This window comes from Arachis hypogaea, chromosome 14 (genome assembly GCF_003086295.3).
Source record: "Arachis hypogaea cultivar Tifrunner chromosome 14, arahy.Tifrunner.gnm2.J5K5, whole genome shotgun sequence".
NCBI lineage: Eukaryota > Viridiplantae > Streptophyta > Magnoliopsida > Fabales > Fabaceae > Arachis > Arachis hypogaea.
In genome coordinates this window covers 27,365,988-27,390,960 of record NC_092049.1, presented here as the reverse complement: position 1 = coordinate 27,390,960, position 24,973 = coordinate 27,365,988, and the positions used below count along the sequence as shown (strand labels likewise).

The window sequence follows — 24,973 nt, the reverse complement described above, 5'->3', positions numbered from 1 at the left end:
CGTGTCTTCTTTTTTATGATTACGCGTATTTTATAGGAGTGACGGTCTTTTTGCAGTTATCACAATTGATTTCAATACAAGCAAAATCTATCGAGACTCATAAATCACAGTATTTATCTCCTAAATTACTTCATTGTAAACTTAAAACTGACCATAAATATATGTTAATAATTAATTTAAAGAAATATATTTTATAATGTTTTATATTATTATTTATTTATTTATTTGTAGATCTGATTTTGGATTCTAACCGAAGCTTTGCACGATTTAGGAGTGAGTGTGTATAGTAAACTTGTTAGTCAATTTAGATTAAGTTTGAGCAATAAATAAATTAATTAATTAAAAAGGGTCTCTGTTACTAAAATAAAAAAAATAAGAAAAAGGAAACTTAAGAAGGTGTGAATTTTTTTTAAAAATGCAAGATCAAATAATAAAAAGAAAAATCAAATTTTTAGTGTCTATTATTTGATGTTGAATTTTTCTTTAAAGTTTTCTAATTCAAAATATTAAAATGGATTTTAGGGATAATATTTCTATCCATTTATAAAATAAATTCGACATAATTAGTTAAATTTAGAATCAAATCGGTTTGATATTATTAGAGAATATTATAGATTTAATGTTAACAAGACAAATAAGATTGATTTGTATAATAACTAATTAGACTAATTATTTATAATTTTAAAGGTAAAAATTATTTATATGTGTTATTTTAAATTTGGTAATTAAATTAAATTACATCACTGTCTTTTGAAAAATGATAAAACAAAAATATCGACTAAAAAATAAAAGGCCAAAATATTAATTATAAGAACAATTACATATCGATAATCTAGCTACTATATATCTCTCTTAATATTAATGGATACTCAGTTCCTCACACTTGAATATCTAATAAATGGCGGTTCTAGTAGTGACCTTCAGTGTATTGCAATGTTCTGAAAACCGGTTCGAACTGGCCGGTCGAACTGGTCGAACCGTGAATCGGACGCTGAAGCGGTTCGGATAATAAGAAAAACCGCAGAATTTAAAAACCGGCGTTGAACCGACGAACCGGTCAGTTACCGGTCGGTCGAACCGAACCGAGATCCGGCCAGTTTTTTAACCTTGTAGCAAAACACCGCCGTTTTGTGTTTTGGGAACCCTAATTCCCTTTTTGGCTTTTCCCCTTCGCAGCTCCCACTTTCATCCAGCACTCCAGCTGCTCTGCACTCCATCGTCCCACAGAAGAGTGAAGACAGAGCAACACCCACGACTCCACGAGGTCGCCACGACCCACCACAGTTCAGCATGGGTCAGACTTCAGAGAGAGTGAGACTGTGAGAGACATAGAGAACGCCTGAAGCCCTCAACGCACTCACCTCCATCGCGCCTTCAGCACCGTCACGCCGTCAGCAGCGTCGCGCCGTCAGCTCCGTGGCGCCGTTGGGTCCGTCGCGCCTTCAGATACCTCACGCAGTCAGCACCGTCCGCCGTCAGCTCCGTCGCGCACTCAGCTTCGTCGCGTCCTCAACCACTTCGCATGTCACCTCCGTCGAGCTCTGCCTCTGAGAAAGCAATAGAGAAGCGTTGAAGCGTTGAAAAAATTAAAGCCTGAAGTCCTTCGAGTTCTGAGAGAAAGCAATAGATTTCCTCATTTCCAGGTAAATTTTAATTTAGTGATTTTGATTCTGATGAACTGAACTCTGATGAACTAAATTCTGATTCTGATACTGATTCTGATGAATTGAACTCTGATGAACTGAACTCTGAGTCTCTGAAACTGTTATGAACTGATATAGTGATATGTGAACTCTGTGAACTCTGATGAAACTGTGATGAAATATGAACTGATTTTGTGATGAAATATGAATTGATTTTGTGACATGATTGTGTGAATTCTGATTTTGTGAAATCTGATTGTGTTAACTTTGATTTTGTGACATGATTTTGTGAAATCTCATTGTGTTAATTCTGATTTTTTGAACCTGAGATGTTGTTTGTATACTCTGATTTTGGAATTTGGATATTGTTTGTTCATTTGTTGTGAACTTGAGAGTTGAGATTATTGGGTTGGATTGCTGGTAATATTTAGGTATGGAAGAAAGTATCAACCAAGACCTACCTAGGAATAATAATGCTGAAAATAATTCTGCTTCGAATGAACGTTCTCTTCCTCCGCGAGTAACGAAAATCAATCACAAACTTGTAGTGTTCGGGGGAAAACTGATCCTGCTTGGAGATACGTTGCTTTACAGAATATAAATGGAAAACCGCATTACCAATGCTTATTTTGTCTGAGTACTTTTGGGGGCGGGGGAATTAATAGAATGAAAAAGCATTTGGCGAACTTGGATTTTGATGATTGATGACAAACTTGGATCATTTTGATGCTGCTATGTTATGTTTGATTGGTTTTTTTTTTTTTTACCAAAGATATGAGACTCGAACCCGCAACCTCTTAATTGAGTATGGGGAGATTATGTCATTTGAGCTATTACTCATTGGCGTTTGATTGGTTGTTTGTTGACTTTTGAACTTTGAATTTGTATTTGAATGAGATTATAACATTTGGTTTATGTAGTACTTTTAATTTGAATGATATTTTAAAGTTTAGATTAGACTATAATTATATTTTCATGTGCTTATTTATATTTTATTTATTATTTTATTATAAAACGGTTTTTACGGTTCAACCACAATCAAACCGGTTGAACCTATGAACCAATGAACCAGTGCCTAGAGCGGTTCGATGACCGGTTCGGTTTTCAGAACCTTGACTGTATTGTGATATGTGGAGTTTAAGATTGTTCATAATTTATTAATAATAACAAAACATGAGAAAGAATTTTTTTTCTTATGGTGTTTGCTATAGAATTTTAAAATTTGATATTTAATTAATAAAAAAATTTAAATAGTTAATATTTAATTTAAAATATAAAGATGAATAAATTTTAAATATTATAAAAAAAATTTAACATCAAATAATAGAATTAGAAAATTGATTCTTTTTTTATTATTTGGTCTTGCATTTCTAAAAAACGTTCACACATTCTTAAGTTTTTTTTTTTATTTTAGTAACAGAGGCCCATTTTTAATTTTTTTATTTATTTATTGCTCAAACTCAATCTAAATTGACTAACAAATTTACTGTACACACCCACTTTTAAATCGCGCAAAAGCTCCCGTTAGAATCCAAAACCAGGTCCACAAAAAAAATTTAAAATAATATAAAATATTATAAAATATATTTCTTTAAATAAATCGTTAACATGTGTTTATGGCCAGTTTTAAGTTTACAGCTAACAAATTTAGGAGATAAATACAATGATTTGTGGGTCCTGATTCTGCTTGTACTGGAATTAACTGTGACAATTGCAATACGACCGTCATTCTCATAGGACACGCATAATCACAAAAGAAAAGACACGTGAAGATGAAATTGAGTTTTAGCACTATAGAATCTCCCAAAATTAAAAGCTGTTCAAACTGTGGCAAAATAATTTGGTTATGGGATTAAAATTGGTTTTTGAGTTTAAAATGGGTGCAGTGTGTGTATTTATAGATTGGTGGTGTCAGCAAACACTTTTAACATGCGGGAGTACGTGTTACTTGTAGACTGCAACACATGGGGGCGTGCTGAGTCAGCACATGGGTGGGCGTGAATGCCACTTGGCAAAGTTTGGTTGTACGAACCTGCAATACATGGGGGGCGTGTTACACGTGTCGAAAGCTGGTTGGTTGGTGATCGCAACACGGGGGTGGGCGTGCTGAGTACTTCATCTATATAAGGCAACGTCCGGTATCATTTTCATTACGAAGAAGAGTGTTCTTTGAGTGTGTTTCTAGTGTAATGGAGGGTACCGCAAACGTGATAGTGTATCGCAATGGTGAGATTATATGAAATACTCATGAGGGAGTGGGGTTTGTGTGTCAAAATCCGTTTTCGTTTGTGGTTCCATGCACCATGACATTTATCGAGCTTCAAAACAGTCTCTGTCAAAGCATGGAAAACAGTATATTGAGGAGAGTGAGCAGTATATTGTACCGGAATCCGGTTATAGTTTTTGGTGGTCTAATACAGTTTCATATCATGCCGATCACTAACGAGGAGAGTATGCAAAATATGTTCCAGATTCACCGGCAAACTCAAATGCGACAGCCACAGATTGAGCTGTATGTTGAGTTTGAAGACATAGAGGCAGATGAGATTCAAAATGATTTAGATATAGAGGATGATAGAGCTGCAGTGTATGAAGAAATGAACAGTGAGTGCGAAGAGGACTTTGAAGCTACTTATGAAGCTGGCGATGAAGACGAGGATGGTGATGTGGGAGTCGAAGCAGAAGTGGAGAATGTGGTGGTTCACCCTGCAGTCAGTCAACCGATGAACGTCCCACCTTTTATGCATAATTTGGATCTTGACGTGATGAATGCACCGGAATTTCTGGAATATGCAAACATAGGTACATGATGAGTGAATAATATGTTTTTGTAAATTTATATTTCGGATGGATCAATGAATGATGATTTCTGCTTTTTATAAGTGTTGCTGATCCTGAGGACGGAGAGTTCAGGATAGGAATAGAGTATTGTTCTAGAAAGTCTGTCGTCGCAGCAATCAGAAGTTACACTATCTCTAGAGGAGTCGACTACAATGTTTATGAGTCCGAACCATTGACGTTCTATGCAAAATGCAAGACGTATGGGCGTGGGTGCAATTGGCTTATCCGAGCCAGTTTGATACAGAAAAAAAGTTGTTGGGAGATACGGAGATACAACGGCAGACACACATGCACCATGGGAACGATTTTACAGGATCATTCCAAGTTAGACTCGGACACAGTTGCTGAGGCTATAAGGCCATTGGTTGAGAGTGACCCGTCCATCAAGGTCAAATCTATAATTACGGAAGTCCAGTCAAGGTTTAACTACACCATCAGTTACCGAAAGGCTTGGTTGACAAAGCAGAAGTCCATAGCCAAAGTTTTTGGTGGTTGGGAGGATTCTTATCAAGCTTTGGCATGGTGGCTCTCGGTCATGACTCAGAAGATGCCTGGCTCAATAGTCCAAATAGAAACACGACCACTGTACAATGGGACTGAGGAGGCGGATGGTATCAGAATACTTCACTGCATATTCTGGAGTTTCTATCCATGCATTAGGGCGTTCAAGCATTGCAAGTCTCTAGTTTAAGTTGACGGCACACATCTGTACGAAAAATACAAAGGTACACTTCTAGTTGCTGTTGCACAAGATGGAAACCAGAACATTGTGCCTATCGCCTTTGCCCTGGTGGAGGGCGAGACAGCTGATGCGTGGCACTTCTTTCTAAGGAATCTACGAAAGCATGTTGTTAGATCAGACGGCGTGGGTATGATCTCAGATCGACGTGAGTGAATCCGGGCAGCAGTAAATCGTTCTGGTGGTGATTGGCAACCTCCGAGAGCATGTTGGATGTTTTGTATAAGGCACATCGGTAGCAACTTTTTAAGGGCATTCAAAGTATCGCACTTGCAAAAACTTGTTGTCAACATAGGGTATTCAAGGATAGTGGAGGAGTACAACATCAATTACAAGAGGTTGGAAGAGCGAGGCGAGGCATATGCCCGGTGGTGCGATGCCATTGGACTTAGACACTGGGTATTGACATTTGATGAGGGTCATCGATGGGGCCATATGACGACGAACCTTGTGGAGTGCATTAATTCAATTTTGAAGGGTGCCCGAAACCTCCCAGTGTTGGCACTCGTCCGAGCAACGTATTATCGGTTAAACGAAATTTTTACGCGAAAGAGTGCCGAGACTCACGAACGCAAGCGTGCTGGATTTAATTACTCTGTATTTGCACAACATAGGATAGAAGCAAACATCCAACGTGCTGGGAATATAGTTGTGCACCGGTTTGATAGACGGAACGAGGTGTTTGAGGTTCGTGAAATGCCTAATGGAAAGGTGTTGGTAGTTGATCTTGCGAGGTGAACATGTGACTGTGGACACTTTCAGGTGGAACGACTACCATATCGACATGTTATTGCTTGTTGTGCAAACCAGCGACTTGATTGGCAGCTGTATGTGCATGATGTGTACAGAATGACAGAGGTTTGTAAAGTCTACAGATTTGAGTTTGTACCATTAGGCGATGCAGAGACATGGCCTGCTTATCAGGGACCCACATTGGTCGCTAATCTCGCCTTGAGGAGAACATCGAAAGGTCGTCCCAAGTTGACCTGATACTTGAATGAAATGGACTCACGCGATATGCGTGGTCCTCGGATATGCCGTTCTGTGGTAGACAGGGTCATAGTCAGAATAGATGTCCTCAGCGTGCTGGACCGAGTGGTGCTAGTGACGATGGTGGTTCGTAGACCTAATCTGGCCTTTGTGTTTGTATGTTTAGGGTTCTTTTATCCATTAATGTTTTTCTTGTTTGTCGTGTTTGTATTTTTAAATTTGCCTTTATTCATTAATATTTTTCTTGTTCGTTGTGTTTGTATTGTTATGTTGATATTACCATCTAATCCCTTTGTGAGGTAAACATACAAAAGATTAACGAAGAATTATATTCACTTAATTCTGAGACCATATTTTGAATTTCCATATGCGGTCGACTTATCCGTGAATAGGGTTGAACCCAACAAACAAAAAATCTGGCATCTGACATATCTTTTAATAAACTCATCGGTATCCAATGGCTCTGCGTCTCTAATAGTCCGAACCCAACCCAACTTAATATAAGATTTTGAAGAGCTACTGAGAGCCGGTGGGTGACCGAATATCGCAATGCTCTGACTCTGTATGAAGTCGCTACTACTATCTGTCCATCCGCTCACAGGCTCTCCATCAATGGGTAAGTCAAATATATGAGCGACATCTTCCAGTGTCACAGTAACCTCACCCACCGGCAATACAAACAAATGAGTTTCTGGCCTCCACCTTTCCACCAAAGCAGCTAATAAAGGATAAAATCCTCTTATCAACCCAATCCTAGAAACGTGGTAGAAGCCCGTTGAGCGTAAGTAATTTTCAACCATCGGATTCCACGTCAGCGGCGGATCCAGTTTACGAACCATCAAATTCCTGTTTGACTGGTTCAACAAAAACATATTTATTCACTAAATATTAGTTTAAATAAATAAAAAATATTAAAAAATATTTATAATTATAATTTACATAAATATAAAATATTGTTATTTCTATTCGTCCATTAAGAGCACTGGATGCGTGTTTTAAAAAATTAGTGAGTGTCTTTTAAAATTATTATTTTCAGTTTAATTTTTTTATTGCCTACCCAATAAAAATTTGGCAACTTAAAATAATACACCGGAATAAATAAAAAAGATGAAGCACACTGAGAGAGACTTTTAAAAAAATATTTACTTATTTACATATTATACATAATAATTAGTACAAATAATAATATTTACTTTTGAAAATACATTAAAAATCAATATAGTAATAATATTTATATTAAAAAATAAACGAACATATATAACATTTATATTCGAAAAAAAATTTAAATAATATTTACATTTATATAAAACAAAACATATATAATTATATTAGACAACTAAAACTATTATTCGTAAATATTATTAAAAATATATTCTAAAATAATAATATTATATTTTCATATATTACTAACAATAACAAAAATTAAAAAAAAAACTTAATTTAAATTACATAAAATAATAAAATTTATGAATTTATATAAATTGGATAATTCAAATAATTGATGATGTGTTCTTCAGGTGTCGTATAATTATGTACTATTTTTAAACACACTACAAATTAATAATTTTTTTATATATTTTTTTTCAAACAATCCTAACTCTAACACTCTTCTTTAGTCTCTCAACTTCTTCTCTCACGATCAAATTGTGAAGCATTCAACAAATAAAAAAAAAAAAACTTAACTCTTACATTTATCTTCACTCTCAACTTCTCCTCTCAAAGTGAACATATGAAGCATTCATGCATGAGAAATGGTTCCAGAAGTTCAATTTATAGAGGGACTTTAAACGGGACTTTGAACGTTGTTGATTATCGGAGTGGGGGCTATCCCCTGCATGCAGACCACCTGCAACACGCCCCCTCCGTGTTGCTCCAGACTCCTCGGAAAGGAGCAAAGACCCTGCTGATCTACCAAGATTCAGAGGCAACACACCCCTGCGTGTTGGTAGGGCTGTGCCACATGTCCCTTCAACTCACCTCACCACACCCACATGCGTGTTTTTATTGCCTGACACGTCTCTAAGGCACTGTCAACACGCCCCCTACTGTGTTAAAATTGAATCTCACCATTCGACAATACACCTACATTCTCAATATTTGGCTAATACACTACCTTAACTTCCATAAAGAAAATAATTTCTGTAAAAAAAGCTGTCTAACAAAAAAAATTGTACCATTGGATGTGATTGACATCATGTAAATATACATAATTTAATATTCTATATAATATTGAGAAAAAAATAAACAATGATCACACTATTACAACTTATTCACTTTGACTTATTTTATAAGAAACTATGTACATTACAACATACATTTAGACAATTATAAATAATAACTTTTAAATCATCTATTGAAACAAATATAAAATAAATTATTAAAAATTATTTTTTTTACCTTTTAAAAAAATTTCTATTCACATCACACGGATATTAACTAAACGTTATAAATAAATTGGTTTAAAAAAATTATTTATATTTATTTTTTATTAATTACGAACAATAAAAATATAAATGATGTATTGAAGACATATTGGTCAACTTCTAAACTCTCAAATCCTTAAGAATTTTTTTGATAAATATAATATTGGAATCTTCTGTTTTAACACTAATTCCATATTTTATTTAATTACGAATACTAATGATATTTTTTTATTGAAAGCAATCGTTCTAATTGAATTAGTTTCTTTCGTTAATGTGAGTTTTATTTTACAAGTTTTTATATACAAAATAATGTCTTTTGATCATTAAAATACTAAAAAAATAATGCACTCTAAATAATTGTTGTGCAAACCACTTTGCAATAAAACTGAGTTATTATAAAAAGTGCAACATTTTATCATCATGGTTTTATATATATTTTTGGTTGGTTTACAGGTCCAGAAAAGATAACCAGCCCATAAATCACAGTAGGGGCCCAAACTACTAACTAATTATACATGACTTAATTAATCTAATCACCTTTTCTTAAGATACTTGTCAATCAAAAGTGCCTTTTTTTTTTTTGGTGAACAAATTGCCTATTTTTAATTCTAAGATATATATTACAACATTCAAAGAAACCACATTAAACTTCATTTTAATTTCCTGCGTCTTAACGCACATTTGGAGGAAGAAAAAAAAAAAAAAAAGAAGGAATAAAAATGAAGTTATTAGTACGTTGTTACTTCTGTAATGTATAATTAATATTTTTCTCAGTCCATGACTATATATTTATCTTCTTCTTCAGGTTCGTGACTGATCTCTCGTGATGGACCTGCTTCCACCTCCGCCGCCATATCTTCGCCTCCTCCACTATTCTCCGGCGCCACCCCCTGAGGCGGCGGAACAGGACGAGGCGGTGACAGGAGGAGGAAGATGATGAGACTCAACATCAAGGGTGCCGTCGACGCATAAGGCACAGGTGGTTTCGACCCAATTCTCTATCTGACGACTCCGGTTTCTACAGAGCATTACCACCACCAGACACAAAAGGGTTATAACTGCCACCGCCGCAATAACGGGTCCATAATTACCCGAATCGGTCACTCCTCTATCCGGCGGAATTGTCAGTAACGCTATTGGTGTCGACATCTATATATGCAGGCAGCAGAGACGAACAGACTCAAGAGGCTGAAGCGGCTTGAAACTGGAGAGGCAAAGAGGAACGCAGAGAAGAAAATTGAAAAGGGTGAGAAAGGTTAGGAATTTTCATGCATGATCTATTTGGGCATTCAATGTAATAACACTTGATAGCCGCTCAAACTGACATGCTATTGTTTTAGAATTATGAGTTTTTCAAAAATTGGAAAGATTCACATTACATGTTTTTGTTCATATCAACAAGTTATAACCTAATTATATCTACCCACTACTACATGTCTGCATCAGATAGATTTATCGGAGATTTTCTAACTCTAAATTGTTAATGTATCTGGTTTTGATCTTCAAGTGTGTTTGTGTTTTGGATCTGAAAATCTCAGCTTTAAATATTTTTGTATGCATGCAATTTTTTTAAACCTTGATTGTTTATTAAAACAAATATTTATTGGCTGTTCTGATATTCACTGTGTTTCTCTTTGTCAATGCTTTTTACTTTGGGTAGTTTGCATCCTTCAACCAGGACTTCTGGTGAACTGGTGAAGTGTCTGTGAATCACACTTGTCTTATTGATGGTATGTTTTCTCACTAGCAGTTTAGTATTGGAATTTTCGTTGTGATTTCTGTTTAACATTCTAATTGAGGTTAATATGCTTAGTTATAATTCATGCTTAAATTGATTTGTATTAACTTACCAGACATATGAACTAATGTGTTATGATATGGTTTTGTGTTCTTCGTTATGCATTGCCCGAGTTATCAATTTTTTCTTGCATTACTAAAATTCTATTGATAGGTATAAAATATTGATATTTTTAATTAAATATTAGTATAAAAAAATTTATATTGATAGTTATAAAATTAATTTAAATTTATTTTTTTTAAAATAATTAAATTTTAATTTTAACTTTTAATCATAACATTAGTATTTTTTTTTAAATTATATATGTAATAAATTTGGAAGTAGGAATGGCAGGAGCACCCTATTTTGGGAAGATAATTGGCTACAAAGTGGGCCTCTGAAAGCGTCATTCCCAAGACTATTCTCTGTTTCAAGCCAACAAGGAACTGTAATAGGGGATTGTGGTTTCTGGGATGACTTCGAGTGGATTTGGAATTTCCAGTGGAAGAGAGAGTTATTCCAATAGGAGCTTGAACTCGTCCATTAGCTTTATGAGAGGCTAAGGCCAGTGAAGTTGTCACATGGCAGAGAGAGGATAAGGTGGTTTGGAAGTTTGAGAGTAAAGGTGTTTTTTCTACGAACTCCTTTATGCAGGTTGGTAGAGTTAATACCAAAGAAGGAGGTAGAGTTAAGGTTTGTGCTGGTTGGTAGAGTTAATACCAAAGAAATGTTGAGTAGATTAGGCGTGATCATTCACAGTGATAATATCTGTGTACTATGTAAGAAGGAGGTAGAATCTGTTCAACATTTATTTCTTCTTTGTGACATAACATGGCAGGTGTGATGTAGTTGGTTGAGATCCTTTGGTCAAGATTGGGTTATCCCTGGAACCATAAGAGAACTGTTTGAAAATTGGATTGGCATGCACAGGCGAAAACAGGAGCAGAAAGTGTGGCTGACTGGTTTCTTTGCGGTGATTTAGAACATCTGGTTGGAACGTAATGCTAGGATTTTCAAGGGAGAGGAAGCAGGTGTTGAGATCATACAAAGGAGGACAACTCTGAGCTTTACAGATTGGACTGGAAGTGATCCGTTTCGTTGTTGATGACAATGTGGGAGATGACAGGCTTTTTTTTTTGTTTTCTTTTTGTAGTACTTTGTTTGGTTATTTGCTCCACTACTTTGTGTTGAGCTTTTTATGATTCAAAAAAAATATATTTCAAAGAAAAGAAGTAAAAATATAAATTAGAAAGATAAGTAGTAAAAAATTAAAATTAAATAAAAATTATGTATATAATAATATTTTTTTATTTAAATTATATTATGTTGTTAATTTTATTTTTTATAGAAAAGAAAGGTAGAGAAAAATAGAGAATAAGAAAAAAGAGAGAGAAAGATAAAGAAAAAGAATGAGAGAGGGAGTTTGTTAATTTGGAAGCTAAAAAAATTATTTTAATTATAATAAAAAAATCTGGTGACACATTTTAATTTGTCAAATTACTAATATAAAATATAAAAGATAAAATATAAATTATATATAGAATGGAAAGGATAAAGAGAAATAGAAAAAAAGAGATAGGTAGATAAGAGAATGTAAGAAGGAGGGTTATTAATTTTGGAGGAAAATATTTTTTCTAAATTTTAGCGATAATGCTAGAGAGACAAAAAAAAAAAGCAAGAATTTGCCTAATTTAATATTCATTAATTGTTGCAACAATTAATAAATGCTAAATAAGGCAAGTTATGACTGTTTTTGGCTATTTTTTTGTTACTAAATATTTTCGAAATTTTAATAAGAAAATGTCATGTGACGCATTTTAGTTATTAAATTACTTAGTAATTATAAATATAATATATAATATAGCTATATTTTAATTTAAATTTAATTTGAATGTAATTAGAGAATGTCATGCATATTTTGATTGTCAAATTTATAATTAGTCATTAATATTGATAATGATATATAAGAAAGATAGAGAAAGAAAGAGAAAGGAGGGGAGAACTCTTTAAATTTAAAAAGAAAGATTTGATTTCTTTAATTTTAGAAAGAAATATTTGATTTAAGTTGTAATAGGAGAATAACACATGGTGTATTTTGATTATAAAATTAATAATATATAATAAATGTAAAAATTTAAAAATTAATAAATATAGACTTATACATTTTTAGTGCTTTATTAAGTTAAGTATATACGATGACAATTTATTCATAATAATCATTTATTTAACGACAAACAATGGATCACAGAATACTTTTTTTAAATTAAATTCTAATTCTAATTCTCATTCTCTTAACAAATAGACCAAATAACAAATCATCTGTTTTGGAAGACGGAGAAATATAACAAACTAAAAACAAAAGGAGAAAAAAAGACTTAATTATACGTAGCTAAGTTCATCATTTATAAGTTGTTAATGAATAATCAACCTTTTCTATTTCAAATTTAAGGCAAAAACTTTTTAGCTATAGCAGAGCACAAGAAAGTGCAACTACAAAAATCAGTTACTTGTGGAGGAATTACTAATGGGCATCTTCCTTGAGCTGCACGGCCAGGATGCTTGTTAATACAAGCAAGAGTACACTTATCGTCTTCACAATTATCGCTCATTCTAAAATTTTCATTACACATTTTTATTTGGCACTCGTAATAGCACCAACATCGATTCAGTCCACCCTGACCGGGGCCGCACAACCCTTGACTGCCACTAACAGCCGCCGCACATCTGTTGTTACAATCGGCGGTACAATCACCATTGTCTTGCTTGCATTGATCACTAGCTACCATAACCATAAGAGCACCTACATACATATATATTTTATATGTTATTAGAAAATATTATTCGTATCAAAATTTTAGAATATTGTTTTTCTTTTGTTGTTTTATTTTATTATAACTAGTTTTAGAGCATTATAGTTTTAATCCTCTTTTAGATGTTATTACTGATAACAGTCACTAATAACTGATTCGGCATAGTCTCATGAACATAAAGGTTCAATAATAAAAAAAAATACTAAAATTCTAACATTATTCACAAATTACAATTCACAAGTAATTATAATATTTCTTAAAAATATAGTATACTTTTTGGTTCCTTAATATAAGTGTAAGAATTATTTAAAAAAAATTGTTGTTGATTGTTAATCACAAAAATATAAACTTCAAAAAGAATTATACAAATATCACTTACTTGATGTGGCGAGGAAAAACAAAATAACAGAGAGTGAAAAGCGGTTGGCCATGTTTACTAAGAAATTCACTAAAAAATAAAATGGACACTCTTCGTAAGCTTTTTGGTGATATATGTCAATGTTAAAAAATTTTGAATTCCTCAAAACTGAAAGCTCTATTTATACTTGAGTATTGGTTTTCACTAAACCCTACAGATTTAAGTAGAATAAAATATTTGATTTTATTCTCATTTAAACCTAAATCAAAAAGTAATAATAACTTAATCATTTAGAATTTTTAACAATAAATAAGATCACATATATATATATATAATATAAAATAATTAATATGTCATACACAGCCTTAACCTACGAAAAGAAAATTCTATCGAATGCATCAAAAATGGAGTACATACACTCCATCTACATTCACAAGAGAGTAAATCATAAGCGAAAAAGTGAGATATTAACAAATTCCAATGCCAATCAGCAGCATAACAGCACAAAAGTACTGACCTTATTATAGAAAATCAACGGCAAACAAAATAGTGCATGGCTAATTATTAGACGGAGTAACCCTATTATTTCTTTAGGCCTCTTATCATACTCATAAGTCATAACCCAATTTGTTTCAACATCCAATTCTGTACCTTCTTGTAGGATTAAATTACAAGTATTCCATCAGAAAGAATTCAATAGCAGCAAGTGCTATGCAAATAAATGAGAGAACCAAGCTATCTATGACATGAAACACAATGTAAATAACAATAGAACAAAAAAATAATAACAATAACAATAAAAAGAGGAATTGAGTCAGGTGATTGGTTAGGATCATTTTGTGAACTAGTGTCCAATGAGATGGATGCTGAGATTTTGGCTTTATCATAAACCGAGCTTTTCATTAAATTTCATTGAAGTTAAACACACATTTTATTATCCGATTTTAAAACATGTGCCTTGAAAAACCTTTCGGACAGAAGCTGCAGCAGGTGCCATATAAGGTGGAAAAGGATAGGCTTCTTATTATACACATAACCCAGACACAAAGATTACAAGGTGAAAAAAAAATGTAAAAATCATATTCATTCATGATATATTTGCGTAGAGACATTGTGCACTGATTCTTCATATACATGTATTTAACCAATTATCGAACTAATCCAACTATTAATCATTTGGAAAGCTAGAACAAGGAGGATCTAGTCTAGCTTCCCCAGCATTAGATCTTTTCAACTTGATAAAGAAATTGAAGTAAATTTTAAAGCATCCTAACAAAAAGTTGGAAACAAAGTTCTATTGCTTTGTGATGAGGAACATACGTTCCAAAGTTCAATATGTATTGCCTTATGTAATATTAATTCAAGTTAAGGGAATAAGTAGAAGTTGATAAACATACATGTTGCCGCATAGCTGAAATTCAGGATGACTGGCAGCACTCACAGATGAAAATTCTTATGAATGCTTATTAAAAAAGGAAAAGAACCAATCAAAATAAAAAAACAATTAAGATAAAGCAAATAAAAATTCTTATGAATGCTTATTAAAAAAGAGGGGTATTGACATAATATCACTACAAAGAGTTGATTTTGTCATTTCCATGGGCCTCTTTGAGCTTCTTTGTTTATTTGAAACTTGTACCTCTAAAGACTAAAAGACAAGAAAAATAATATTAAATAAACAAGCAAATAAATTCATGAGCAACTAAGAAAAATAATTCCAGGAAAGCCATAAATATATTCTCCACCTTCATATTCTCCCTTAAATGGCCATTCTATGGAGAAGATGTAATTGTCGCCTTCAAGCATCACCAACACTTTTAACAAGAAGTTACATTAGTAGCCATATTGATCATTGGAAAATTTCAGAGCCAACTGCATTAAAATTTAAAAGGTTAGTAATAAAAATAAAACAGAAGTTTGCATCTAGAACACAAATCACAGCATAAAACCAAACAAAATAACTTTTTTTATATGATATCATTCAATAGGAAATTCCGTCTTCAATTTTAATTTAGAAAAACAGTCACTAATAATTGATTTGGTGTAGTCTCATGAATATAAAGGTTCAATAATAAAAAAAAATACTGAAATTCTAATATTATTCACAAATTACAATTCACAAGTAATTATAATATTTCTTAAAAATATAATATACTTTTTGGTCCCTTAATATAAGTGCAAGAATTATTCTAAAAAAAAGTTGTCGTTCATTATTAATCACAAAACTATAAACTTCAAAAAGAGTTATACAAATATCACTTACTTGATGAGGTGAGAAAAAAATAAAGTGACAAAGAGTGAAAAATGGTTGGCCATGCTTACTAAGAAATTCACTAAAAAATAAAAAAGACACTCTTTATAAACTTTTTGATGCTATATGTCAATGTTAAAAAATTTTGAATTTCTCAAACCTCAGAGCTCTATTTATATTTGAGTATTGGTTTTCACTAAATCTTAAAAATCTAAATAGAATAAAATATTTAATTTTATTTTTATTTAAACTTAAATAAAAAATAATAATAACTTAATTTATTTAAAATTTTTAACAATAAATGAAATCACTTATATATAGAAGTCATATAATATAAAATAATTAATATAATTATAATCAATTATATATATTTCCTATAAAAAGATTAGAAAATTATAACAAATTTTTATGCACTATCATCCTTTTATAAAAGATACATTTATAGGTTGTGCTATTTTACCAATGAAATACTAGTTGACAATATGCAAATTTACTTTCACATCCCTAACCCCAAAATATTTCTCTCACTCATCGCCTTTTTTTTTGTCGGTTTCAAAATCTGTCATGATCCCCAAAATAATTATTTCCCATCATATCACATTCCCTTCCTAATCATCCTCATCATCATCCTCCTCTTTTAATTACTTCTCTTCGTCTAACTCCCTTCCTATTTGACATTGTTGCCTCGTGAAATTGGCTTCTCCTCTGTCCCAGTTTAATGTTCATATATATGAGTTTTTCCAATTAGAGATACATGTTTTGGATATTAATTGGAAAATCATTTTCGCCACACTTAGCATAAAAGCATACCCCCCAAAAAATAAAAAGAAGAACAATTTTTTTATTGGGCAATGCTATGGTGTAGAAGAGCTTTTATTTCGGCAGATGCTGAAGAGACGTCGTGAAGGGTGAATTTTACTTATATATTTCAAGTGAAATTTACCATACCCAAATACACTGACCTACTCTGATCTCTATCTAAAATACAGTTCAGAAGGGCTTCATCTTCAACATTTTTGACATGCCTACAAGCCAACTGATGACCATGTTTGTGTTCCTCATAATACTTGTGCACATAGCCTTGGCATCGTCATCGAATCTTCGACTGGGATATTACTCAGAGACATGTCCAGAAGCTAAATTCATAGTCCGAGATGTCATGAAGAGAGCCCTCATCATGAGGGAGCCGAGAAGTGTTGCCTCTGTCATGTGCTTCTAGTTCCATGATTGCTTTGTCAATGTACGGGTTACAACTAATATCTAAGTTCAAAAGTAGTGTTGATTAAATACCCCGGGTTGATATTTATTTATTTATTTATTTGCATTTTCTGATTTATTGAATTGAAATTGTGAAAAGGTGTGATGGTTCCATGTTGTTTGATGATACACCAACCATGCTAAGGGAGAAACTGTCTTATACATGTTCAGAAGAGCATTTTTGTCATTTTAGAGTTAAGAGGTAGAATATTAATTTCACCATGTTCAAATATTTAAATACTAGGAGAATTATATCATGTCGGTCTTGTTGGTTTGGTTTTTTACTTTGGGCTTTGGTATCCTATCTTATAATATAGATGTAATGTTACGTAAATGTTAGAACATAGAAAGATGAGTTTATGACAAATTGACAAATTGTTGAATTGGCATGTACTTATTGAAGAGTACGTGAACTAATATGAAAATGGCTTGAAAATCATTTTTATATTTATTAGGTTCCGCAAATTGTATTAGACCTGTACTGTGCCCTATAACTCGGAACTGCTCGCCTATATCTCGGCCACGTCAGCCACAACGGATGAAACAAATAACGGATAAACACGATCACCAAGAATCTCGGCTAAAAACCGAGATCCACTCTAACAAACTATCAAAGAGAATCAATCCACAAATCTATAAAACGGCTGCTACCAAATCAAATAGAACGGACTGGAAGACACTCGTATATGCTTTTCCATCCTTATACTCTATTTTATAACTACTCTCCACTAACTTGATCATCGGAGTCCTTTTTGCAGGTTCTCCGCCCGATTCGTGCTCAAGCTAGGCGTTTCTCCGCTGCAGGACAAAGTCCCTTTCGTCAACCACTGGAATGCGACATCTAGCACGGAGCCGCGCACCCTTGCACGAACATTTGGCGCCCACCGTGGGGCCCCACCCCACCTCGCTCTTTAAGTTCCTAAGGTTAACAGCGTAACATCTTGCTTTCTACTCAGGTACCGAGCCATGACGGACCACTCAGTGACGCCTTCTACCAATCCGACCAATGCTGACCTCCTAGCCGCGAACGCCGCCCTGTTTGCAGAAAACCAGCGGATGGCCGAGCAATTGGCGGAGGTACAGAAAAATGACGAACAGAAGGCCAATAAGAAAATAGCCACAGATCAGCATGACGAACGTCAGTCAGAATCCAATGTGAAGACGGGGGAAACTGTCCCCAAAACGACACGCCGACGGACGAATCCTTTTTCAGAAGAGATAATGAGTTTTAAAATGCCCAAAAGTTTCACACTTCCAATGACCCTAACACCGTACAAGGGGATCGGAGATCCTAAAATCCATGTCACGAAATTTGAATCAATGATGTTTCTTAATAGTGACTCCGATCCCATCTTGTGCCGGTCTTTTCCTACTTTCTTAGATGGGGCAGCCCTATTATGGTTCTCTAACCTACCTGCAGGTTCAATAACAAGTTTTGATGAATTCGCCAAATTATTTATTAATCATTTTGCAGCTTCTAAAATTTATGTGCGGGACTCAGACTACCTCAGCACGATCAAGCAAGGACAACACGAGAGTTTGAAGGAATACATGATGCGGTTCACAGAAGCAGCAATGCAGATCCCCGACCTTAATCCCGAAGTACAATTGCACGCCATCAAGAGCGGCCTTCGCCCCGGGAAATTCCAGGAAGCAATCGCGGTAGCAAAACCGAAGACATTAGAGGAATTCCGAGAAAAAGCCCAGGGCCAGATTGAAATCGAAGAACTCAGGGAAGCACGGAGAAGCGAAAAACCAATGAGGAAAGAGGAAGAGAGGCCTAATCGGCCCATAAGCAAAGACTCCAGGAAATCATTCAAACTAGCACCGAAATTTGATACATACACAAAATTCAACACAAAAAGGGAGGATATAATCAAAGAGATCCTGCACAACAAATTGATCAAACCACCAGTCCGAGCAGGATCATACCAAGATCAGACGTACGTGGATAAAAGCAAACACTGCGCTTTTCACCAAAAGTTCGGCCATACCACAGACGAGTGTATTGTAGCAAAAGACCTACTGGAGAGACTGGCCAGGCAAGGACTCTTAGACAAATATATCTCGTCAAGAAGGCAGCAAGACATAGAAAAAGAAGCAGAAAGGGACAACAGACACAAACAGGTCGAAACACCCCCATCTAAGGGGATCATAAACTACATCTCGGGAGGCTTTGCTGCAGGCGGAACCACCGCCTCGGCCAGGAAAAGGAATTACCGAACAATGATGACAATGGAAGGATCTCACCTGGAACGACAAACACCTAGTCCGACCTCACGCATCGACTTCAGCACGGCCGACCTTAAAACAACCTATCCGAATCTAGATGATCCAGTTGTCATCTCGATTCACATGGGGGAATTAACAGTGAAAAAGGTCTTGCTCGACCCAGGGAGCAGTGCCGACGTCTTGTTCTACTCCACCTTCAAAAAGATGCATTTCAGCGACAACGCACTACAACCGTCGCCCGGAGAATTGGTAGGGTTCTCTGGGGAAAAGGTATCGGTGTCAGGGTACATTTGGCTGAGGACAACAATTGGGGAATCTCCGAATAACAAAACACTGGATATCCAATTTCTAGTGGTCGATTGCCCTAGCCCTTATAATATCATTCTCGGACGCCCATCATTAAATGCTTTCGGCGCTATTGTTTCAACTGTTCATCTTTGCGTGAAATTTCCCTTGCAGGGTAACACGGTGGGAACAGTTTACGCCGACCACAAGGAGGCAAGGCAATGCTACAACGCAAGCCTCAAAACAGTAAAGAAGGAGGAAACACCTCGGATTCACACTGTCTTTAACTCGGAACACATACCAACGCTGGCTGAGCTCGATCCCAGAAACGACGACAGTCGTCCAACACCAACAGACGACCTCGAAAAGGTAAGAATGGGTGATGATGAGAAATTTACTAACATAGGATCGGCATTTATTACAGGACGAAGGACCGACCTTATCACAACATTACAAGACAACGCCGACCTGTTTGCATGGACGCCAGCTGACATGCCCGATATTGACCCTAATTTCATTTGCCACAAGCTAGCTGTCAATCCAAACGTCCGACCTATACGACAAAAGAAAAGAAACCTGGGAGACGAAAGGAGAAAAGCGGCAGAAGCAGAGACCAAAAAACTCCTGGAGGCAAGGTTTATCCGGGAACATCGATTCTCAGCATGGCTAGCAAACGTCGTGATGGTACGAAAAAGCTTGGGAAAGTGGCGCATGTGCGTGGATTTCACCGATCTAAACAAAGCATGCCCTAAAGATGGTTACCCCCTCCCTAACATAGACAGATTGGTAGACGACACCTCGGGATTTCCAGTGCTCAGTTTCATGGATGCCTATTCAGGCTATAACCAAATTCTCATGCATCCAGATGACGAAGAAAAAACAGCATTTATCACAGACCAAGGAAATTTTTGCTACAAAGTCATGCCCTTTGGGCTGAAGAATGCGGGGGCAACATATCAGCGGCTTATGGACAAAGTCTTCAAAGATCAGATAGGCAGAAACATTGAAATATACGTGGATGACATGGTGGTAAAATCAACTTCGGAAGAACAGCACAAACACAACCTGGACGAAGTATTTACACAGCTCAGAAAACACAACATGAGGTTAAACCCAGAAAAATGCGCGTTCGGAGTCAAGGGAGGCAAATTCCTCGGCTTCTTGCTAACAAACAGAGGAATAGAGGCGAACTCAGACAAATGTTTGGCCGTAATTAACATGCAACCTCCTAGAAACAAAAAGGAGGTCCAACAGCTCACAGGTCGGCTGGCGGCTCTTTCTCGGTTCTTGCCAGCAGCAGCAGAAAAGTCATACCACTTCTTCAACACCTTAAAGAAGTCGGACCAATTTGTTTGGACCAAAGAATGCGAAGAAGCCTTCACCAAATTCAAAAACACCTTGGGATCACCGCCCATATTGAGAAAGCCAGAGCAAGGTAAGCCCCTGCACCTATTTCTTTCAATTTCCACTAACACAATCAGTTCGGTACTTGTAACAGATGACAGCAAAGAGCAACAACCAGTATATTTCACAAGTAAAGTACTACAGGGTGCTGAAACAAGGTACCCGACGATAGAAAAACTAGCATATGGATTAATCGTCACAGCTCGAAAACTTCGGCATTACTTCCAGGGATACCGAATTATAGTTCGGACCAATCAACCACTTCGACAGATCCTAGCCAAGCCTGACCTAGCGGGAAGGCTAACCAAATGGTCGGTCGAGCTCTCAGAATTTGACATCACATATCAGTCCAGAGGATCCCCCAAGGCCCAGGCCCTAGCCGATTTCATCTCAAAATTCACAAATGAAGTAGAAGAAACAAAGCCATGGGAACTGGATGTGGACGGAGCATCCAATGACAACGGATGCGGGGCAGGAATACTGCTAAAAGACAACCAAGGCGTATATGCTGAGTAATCGATCAAATTTCAATTTCAGACAACGAATAATCAAGCCGAGTATGAGGCATTATTGGCGGGGCTAAGGCTCGCTAAAGAAGTCCAGGTGCCGAGCTTACAGGTATATTGCGATTCCCTGCTCATAGTTCAGCAAGTAACCGGCAATTTTCAAACCAAAGATACACTCTTGGAAAAATACTTATATATTGCTAAGAACATGATAAAAAACTTTCAAAAATTCGAAATAACGCATATACCACGGGAACAAAACTCTAGAGCAGACATATTATCTAAATTAGCAACACACAGGGAAGATCAGCAGTCAGGAAAGTTGGTGCATCTCACGCTAACAAAACCTAGCCTAGATTTGCAGTAAGTTTTTAATTTATCACAGGGCGAAGACTGGCGAACACCAATAATACACTACCTGAAGACAGGAATAACGCCAGAAGGCGACCCGAGGTCTTTCAAAAGGAAAGCGACCGAGTTCACCCTAATCGGAGATAATCTATACAAATGTGGCTTCTCCCGCCCACTACTTAAATGTCTTGCAGGAGAAGACACTAAATTAACAATAGACGAAGTCCACGAGGGCATTTGCGGACATCATATTGGAAGCAGAAGCTTGACTACAAAGATCTTACGGGCGGTATACTATTGGCCGACCTTAAGGTCGGACTGCACAGACAAGGTCAAAAAGTGCGAATCATGTCAAAAATGCTCGCCACTGATACACAACCCAGCCGAGGTGTTACATACATCGGACGCAACCTGGCCGTTCCACAAGTGGGGCATAGACATCCTCGGACCATTTCCAATAGCGCCAGGTCAGGTAAAGTTCCTTTTGGTAGCCATCGACTACTTTACCAAGTGGATAGAAGCACAACCACTTGCGAAAATAACCTCGGATAAGGTACAAAAGTTTATTTGGAAATTTATCATCTGTAGATATGGTGTTCCATGGGAACTTATCTCTGATAATGGTAGGCAATTTACTGACAAAAAAATTGCATCATTCTTAACCAGCATGAATATTGGACATTGTTTCTCCTCTGTTGAGCACCCACAGACAAATGGGCTCGCAGAGGCGGCTAACAAAGTAATTTTGCAGGCCCTAAAGAAAAAACTGACCGAGGTTAAAAGTCACTGGGCCGAGCTAATACCAGAGATACTATGGAGTTATAACACAACTCCCCAATCAACAACTAAAGAAAGCCCTTTCCGCCTAGTGTACGGATCAGAATGTGTAATCCCTTTGGAGATCAGCCAAGGGTCGACAAGGACCGAGCACTTCGACGACAACTCTAACGAACAAACTCGACGAGCCGAGCTTGACATCATCGATGAAGAACACAGTCTCACACAATTAAGGCAACAATCAATGCAACTAGCTATGAAGCGTCAATACGACAAGAGAGTGAGACCAAGGACCTTCCAGGAAGGAGATCTAGTGCTTAGGCAGCTAGAAGACGTTCGGAAACCACCAGGCCATGGAAAATTGGCAGCAACATGGGAAGGACCTTTTCGAATCACTAAAGTGGTCGGAAAAGGAGCTTATCGTCTGGAAAACATTGAATGGGACAACATTGCCAAATACGTGGAACATCTCATCACTCAAATACTATTATAGTTGAGACAATATTGTAACATACAGGGTGGTCAGGTACTCTTTTTCCTAGCCACGAGGTTTTTCCCTAAGGAGGGTTTACTCGGGAAGGTTTTAACGAGGCCGACCATCCTGTACACCTCAAGCGTGAGGGACGATTCTATCTATATAAAAATCATACATTTGCTACATGACATACTGAAAAACAACAATAGCCATAACATATTAACAAAAAACAAACTCCGAAGTCATAGATCGAAGAAACAGTTGATAGGTTTGGATACAAACCAACAAGTTTTCAAAATAACATACAAGTTTCAGACTACTTCCTAAAAAACAACAATAGAAAAACTTCAAACAGGAGGGGGTACGTTCTCATCGTGATCCTCGCCAGCCTCATCCTGAACCAACTCGCCATTAACGACTATCTTCGTCACATCAAATTGACGAACATCAAACTCGGGATCAAACAAAGACACCTGAGCAACAGCTCGGTCAAACCCCGAAGTAAACATCTCTATCCCTTGATCCTCCAGCTCATGGATCCGAGCAGTCATCTCACCTTTCGTCTTATCATTATCTCTAATTTCGGCCTGAAACAATTGAATCTGATCTTGGAAGCGAACAACCTCTTGATTTTTCTCTTCCAGCTTAGCAGAGACCTCAAGAACAGATTTTTCTTTTTCCTTCATTTTTGCCGTCATTTCGGCAATAGCCTTTTCTTTCTCTTCCACCGAGCGTTCCAGAGCCGCAAACTTATCAGCCTCAATCTGCCTCTCTGCTCCAAGCAGTTCAGTAGTACGGCCAACACATAGTAGGCGGGAGGCAACAACCTGGTCAAATCAATTAATGTAAAACCCAAATAAGGCAAAGGAAAAAGACAAAGAGAAGACAAACGAAGAAGATACCTGAACATATTTGCCCAGAGCTTCCAGGCCAACACGACGCGTGAGCGCCATATCCCCGGGAAATTGAGACGCTCGATCAGCAAGCTCGGTCAAAGGAAATTGATCGCTCCACAAAGAATGAACATTGGCACCAGGAATGAAACCATGAAGCTTGCGCTGACGATCAAAAACAGCAGTAGTAACCTCGGCCACTGATTTATCTTCCTCGGACAGCACCTCCAAGGAATCATCAGGCACTCCCCTCTTCCTTTTTGAGGTAACAGGCTGTGCAGTCGAAAAAGCAGCACCTCCCTCATCAACATTCAGAGCAGCAGAGGCACTAGCACCTTTTTCTTCCTTCCTATCAAGAAAAGACTGGAGCCTGGAGGAATTAAGATGTGGTACTCGTCCACCTACAAGCAAAGCAAAAACATCAGTCTCACAAATAGAAAATTAATACCAGAAACAAACACATACATTACCTATATAAGCACGCAATCCCTCCCTATCATTATCTTTTTCAAAACTTAACATCTCAGGGATTGAGAGGCACTCGCCGGAAGCAAAGTTTCTCACCAGAAAATCAACAACCAAATCTTCCTCGTCACTCCTATATGCCTCGAGTACTTGCCTAGGCTCGGAACACCAATACAACGGGAATTTTTCTATCAGCTCTTCATCAAGATAAAAAGGGTATTCTGTTTCTATAGAACGGACTTTCACAAATAGAGACTTGAAATTTTTAAACGAAGACTTATAGAGAAGAAATATAGAACGGCCAGGAAAGCTACTCAAACAAACCCACAAACCCTTCCAAACCCCTTTTGACTGAAACAAAGAAAAGAACACACCCAGAGAAGGAGGATACTCAAGAAAGGTCATTAAACATTGATAAGCTTTTAGGAAAGCCCAGGAATTAGGGTGTAACTGGGAAGGAGCAGAATTCAGATTAGTCAATACGTCACATTCAAAG

General features: G+C 36.4%; 3 protein-coding genes across 3 annotated transcripts; 2 read left to right on the top strand and 1 right to left on the bottom strand.

Moving 5' to 3' along the window:
• Nucleotides 1-4,779: 4,779 nt before the first annotated feature.
• On the top strand, nucleotides 4,780-6,213 carry LOC112742457 (uncharacterized). The gene is made up of 4 exons (XM_025791691.1): nucleotides 4,780-5,095; nucleotides 5,210-5,353; nucleotides 5,519-5,940; nucleotides 5,986-6,213. Exons 1-4 carry the CDS (start codon nucleotides 4,780-4,782, stop codon nucleotides 6,211-6,213), a joined length of 1,110 nt encoding a protein of 369 aa, XP_025647476.1.
• Nucleotides 6,214-6,545: 332 nt separating this feature from the next.
• LOC140178552 (protein MAIN-LIKE 2-like) lies at nucleotides 6,546-7,085 on the bottom strand. The gene has a single exon (XM_072215735.1). It carries the CDS (start codon nucleotides 7,083-7,085, stop codon nucleotides 6,546-6,548), a length of 540 nt encoding a protein of 179 aa, XP_072071836.1.
• Nucleotides 7,086-18,055: 10,970 nt separating this feature from the next.
• On the top strand, nucleotides 18,056-21,526 carry LOC140178551 (uncharacterized). Its single transcript, XM_072215734.1, has one exon. It carries the CDS (start codon nucleotides 18,056-18,058, stop codon nucleotides 21,524-21,526), a length of 3,471 nt encoding a protein of 1,156 aa, XP_072071835.1.
• Nucleotides 21,527-24,973: the final 3,447 nt, after the last annotated feature.

Coding starts and splice junctions, on each gene's coding strand:
- LOC140178551 (XM_072215734.1), top strand. CDS start 18,056: ATGACGGACCACTCAGTGACGCCTTCTACCAATCCGACCAATGCTGAC.
- LOC112742457 (XM_025791691.1), top strand. CDS start 4,780: ATGGGAACGATTTTACAGGATCATTCCAAGTTAGACTCGGACACAGTT. Junction 5,096..5,209: donor TGGGACTGAGGAGGCGGATG/GTATCAGAATAC, acceptor AAAAATACAAAG/GTACACTTCTAGTTGCTGTT. Junction 5,941..5,985: donor TGCCTAATGGAAAGGTGTTG/GTAGTTGATCTT, acceptor GGACACTTTCAG/GTGGAACGACTACCATATCG.
- LOC140178552 (XM_072215735.1), bottom strand. CDS start 7,085: ATGTTTTTGTTGAACCAGTCAAACAGGAATTTGATGGTTCGTAAACTG.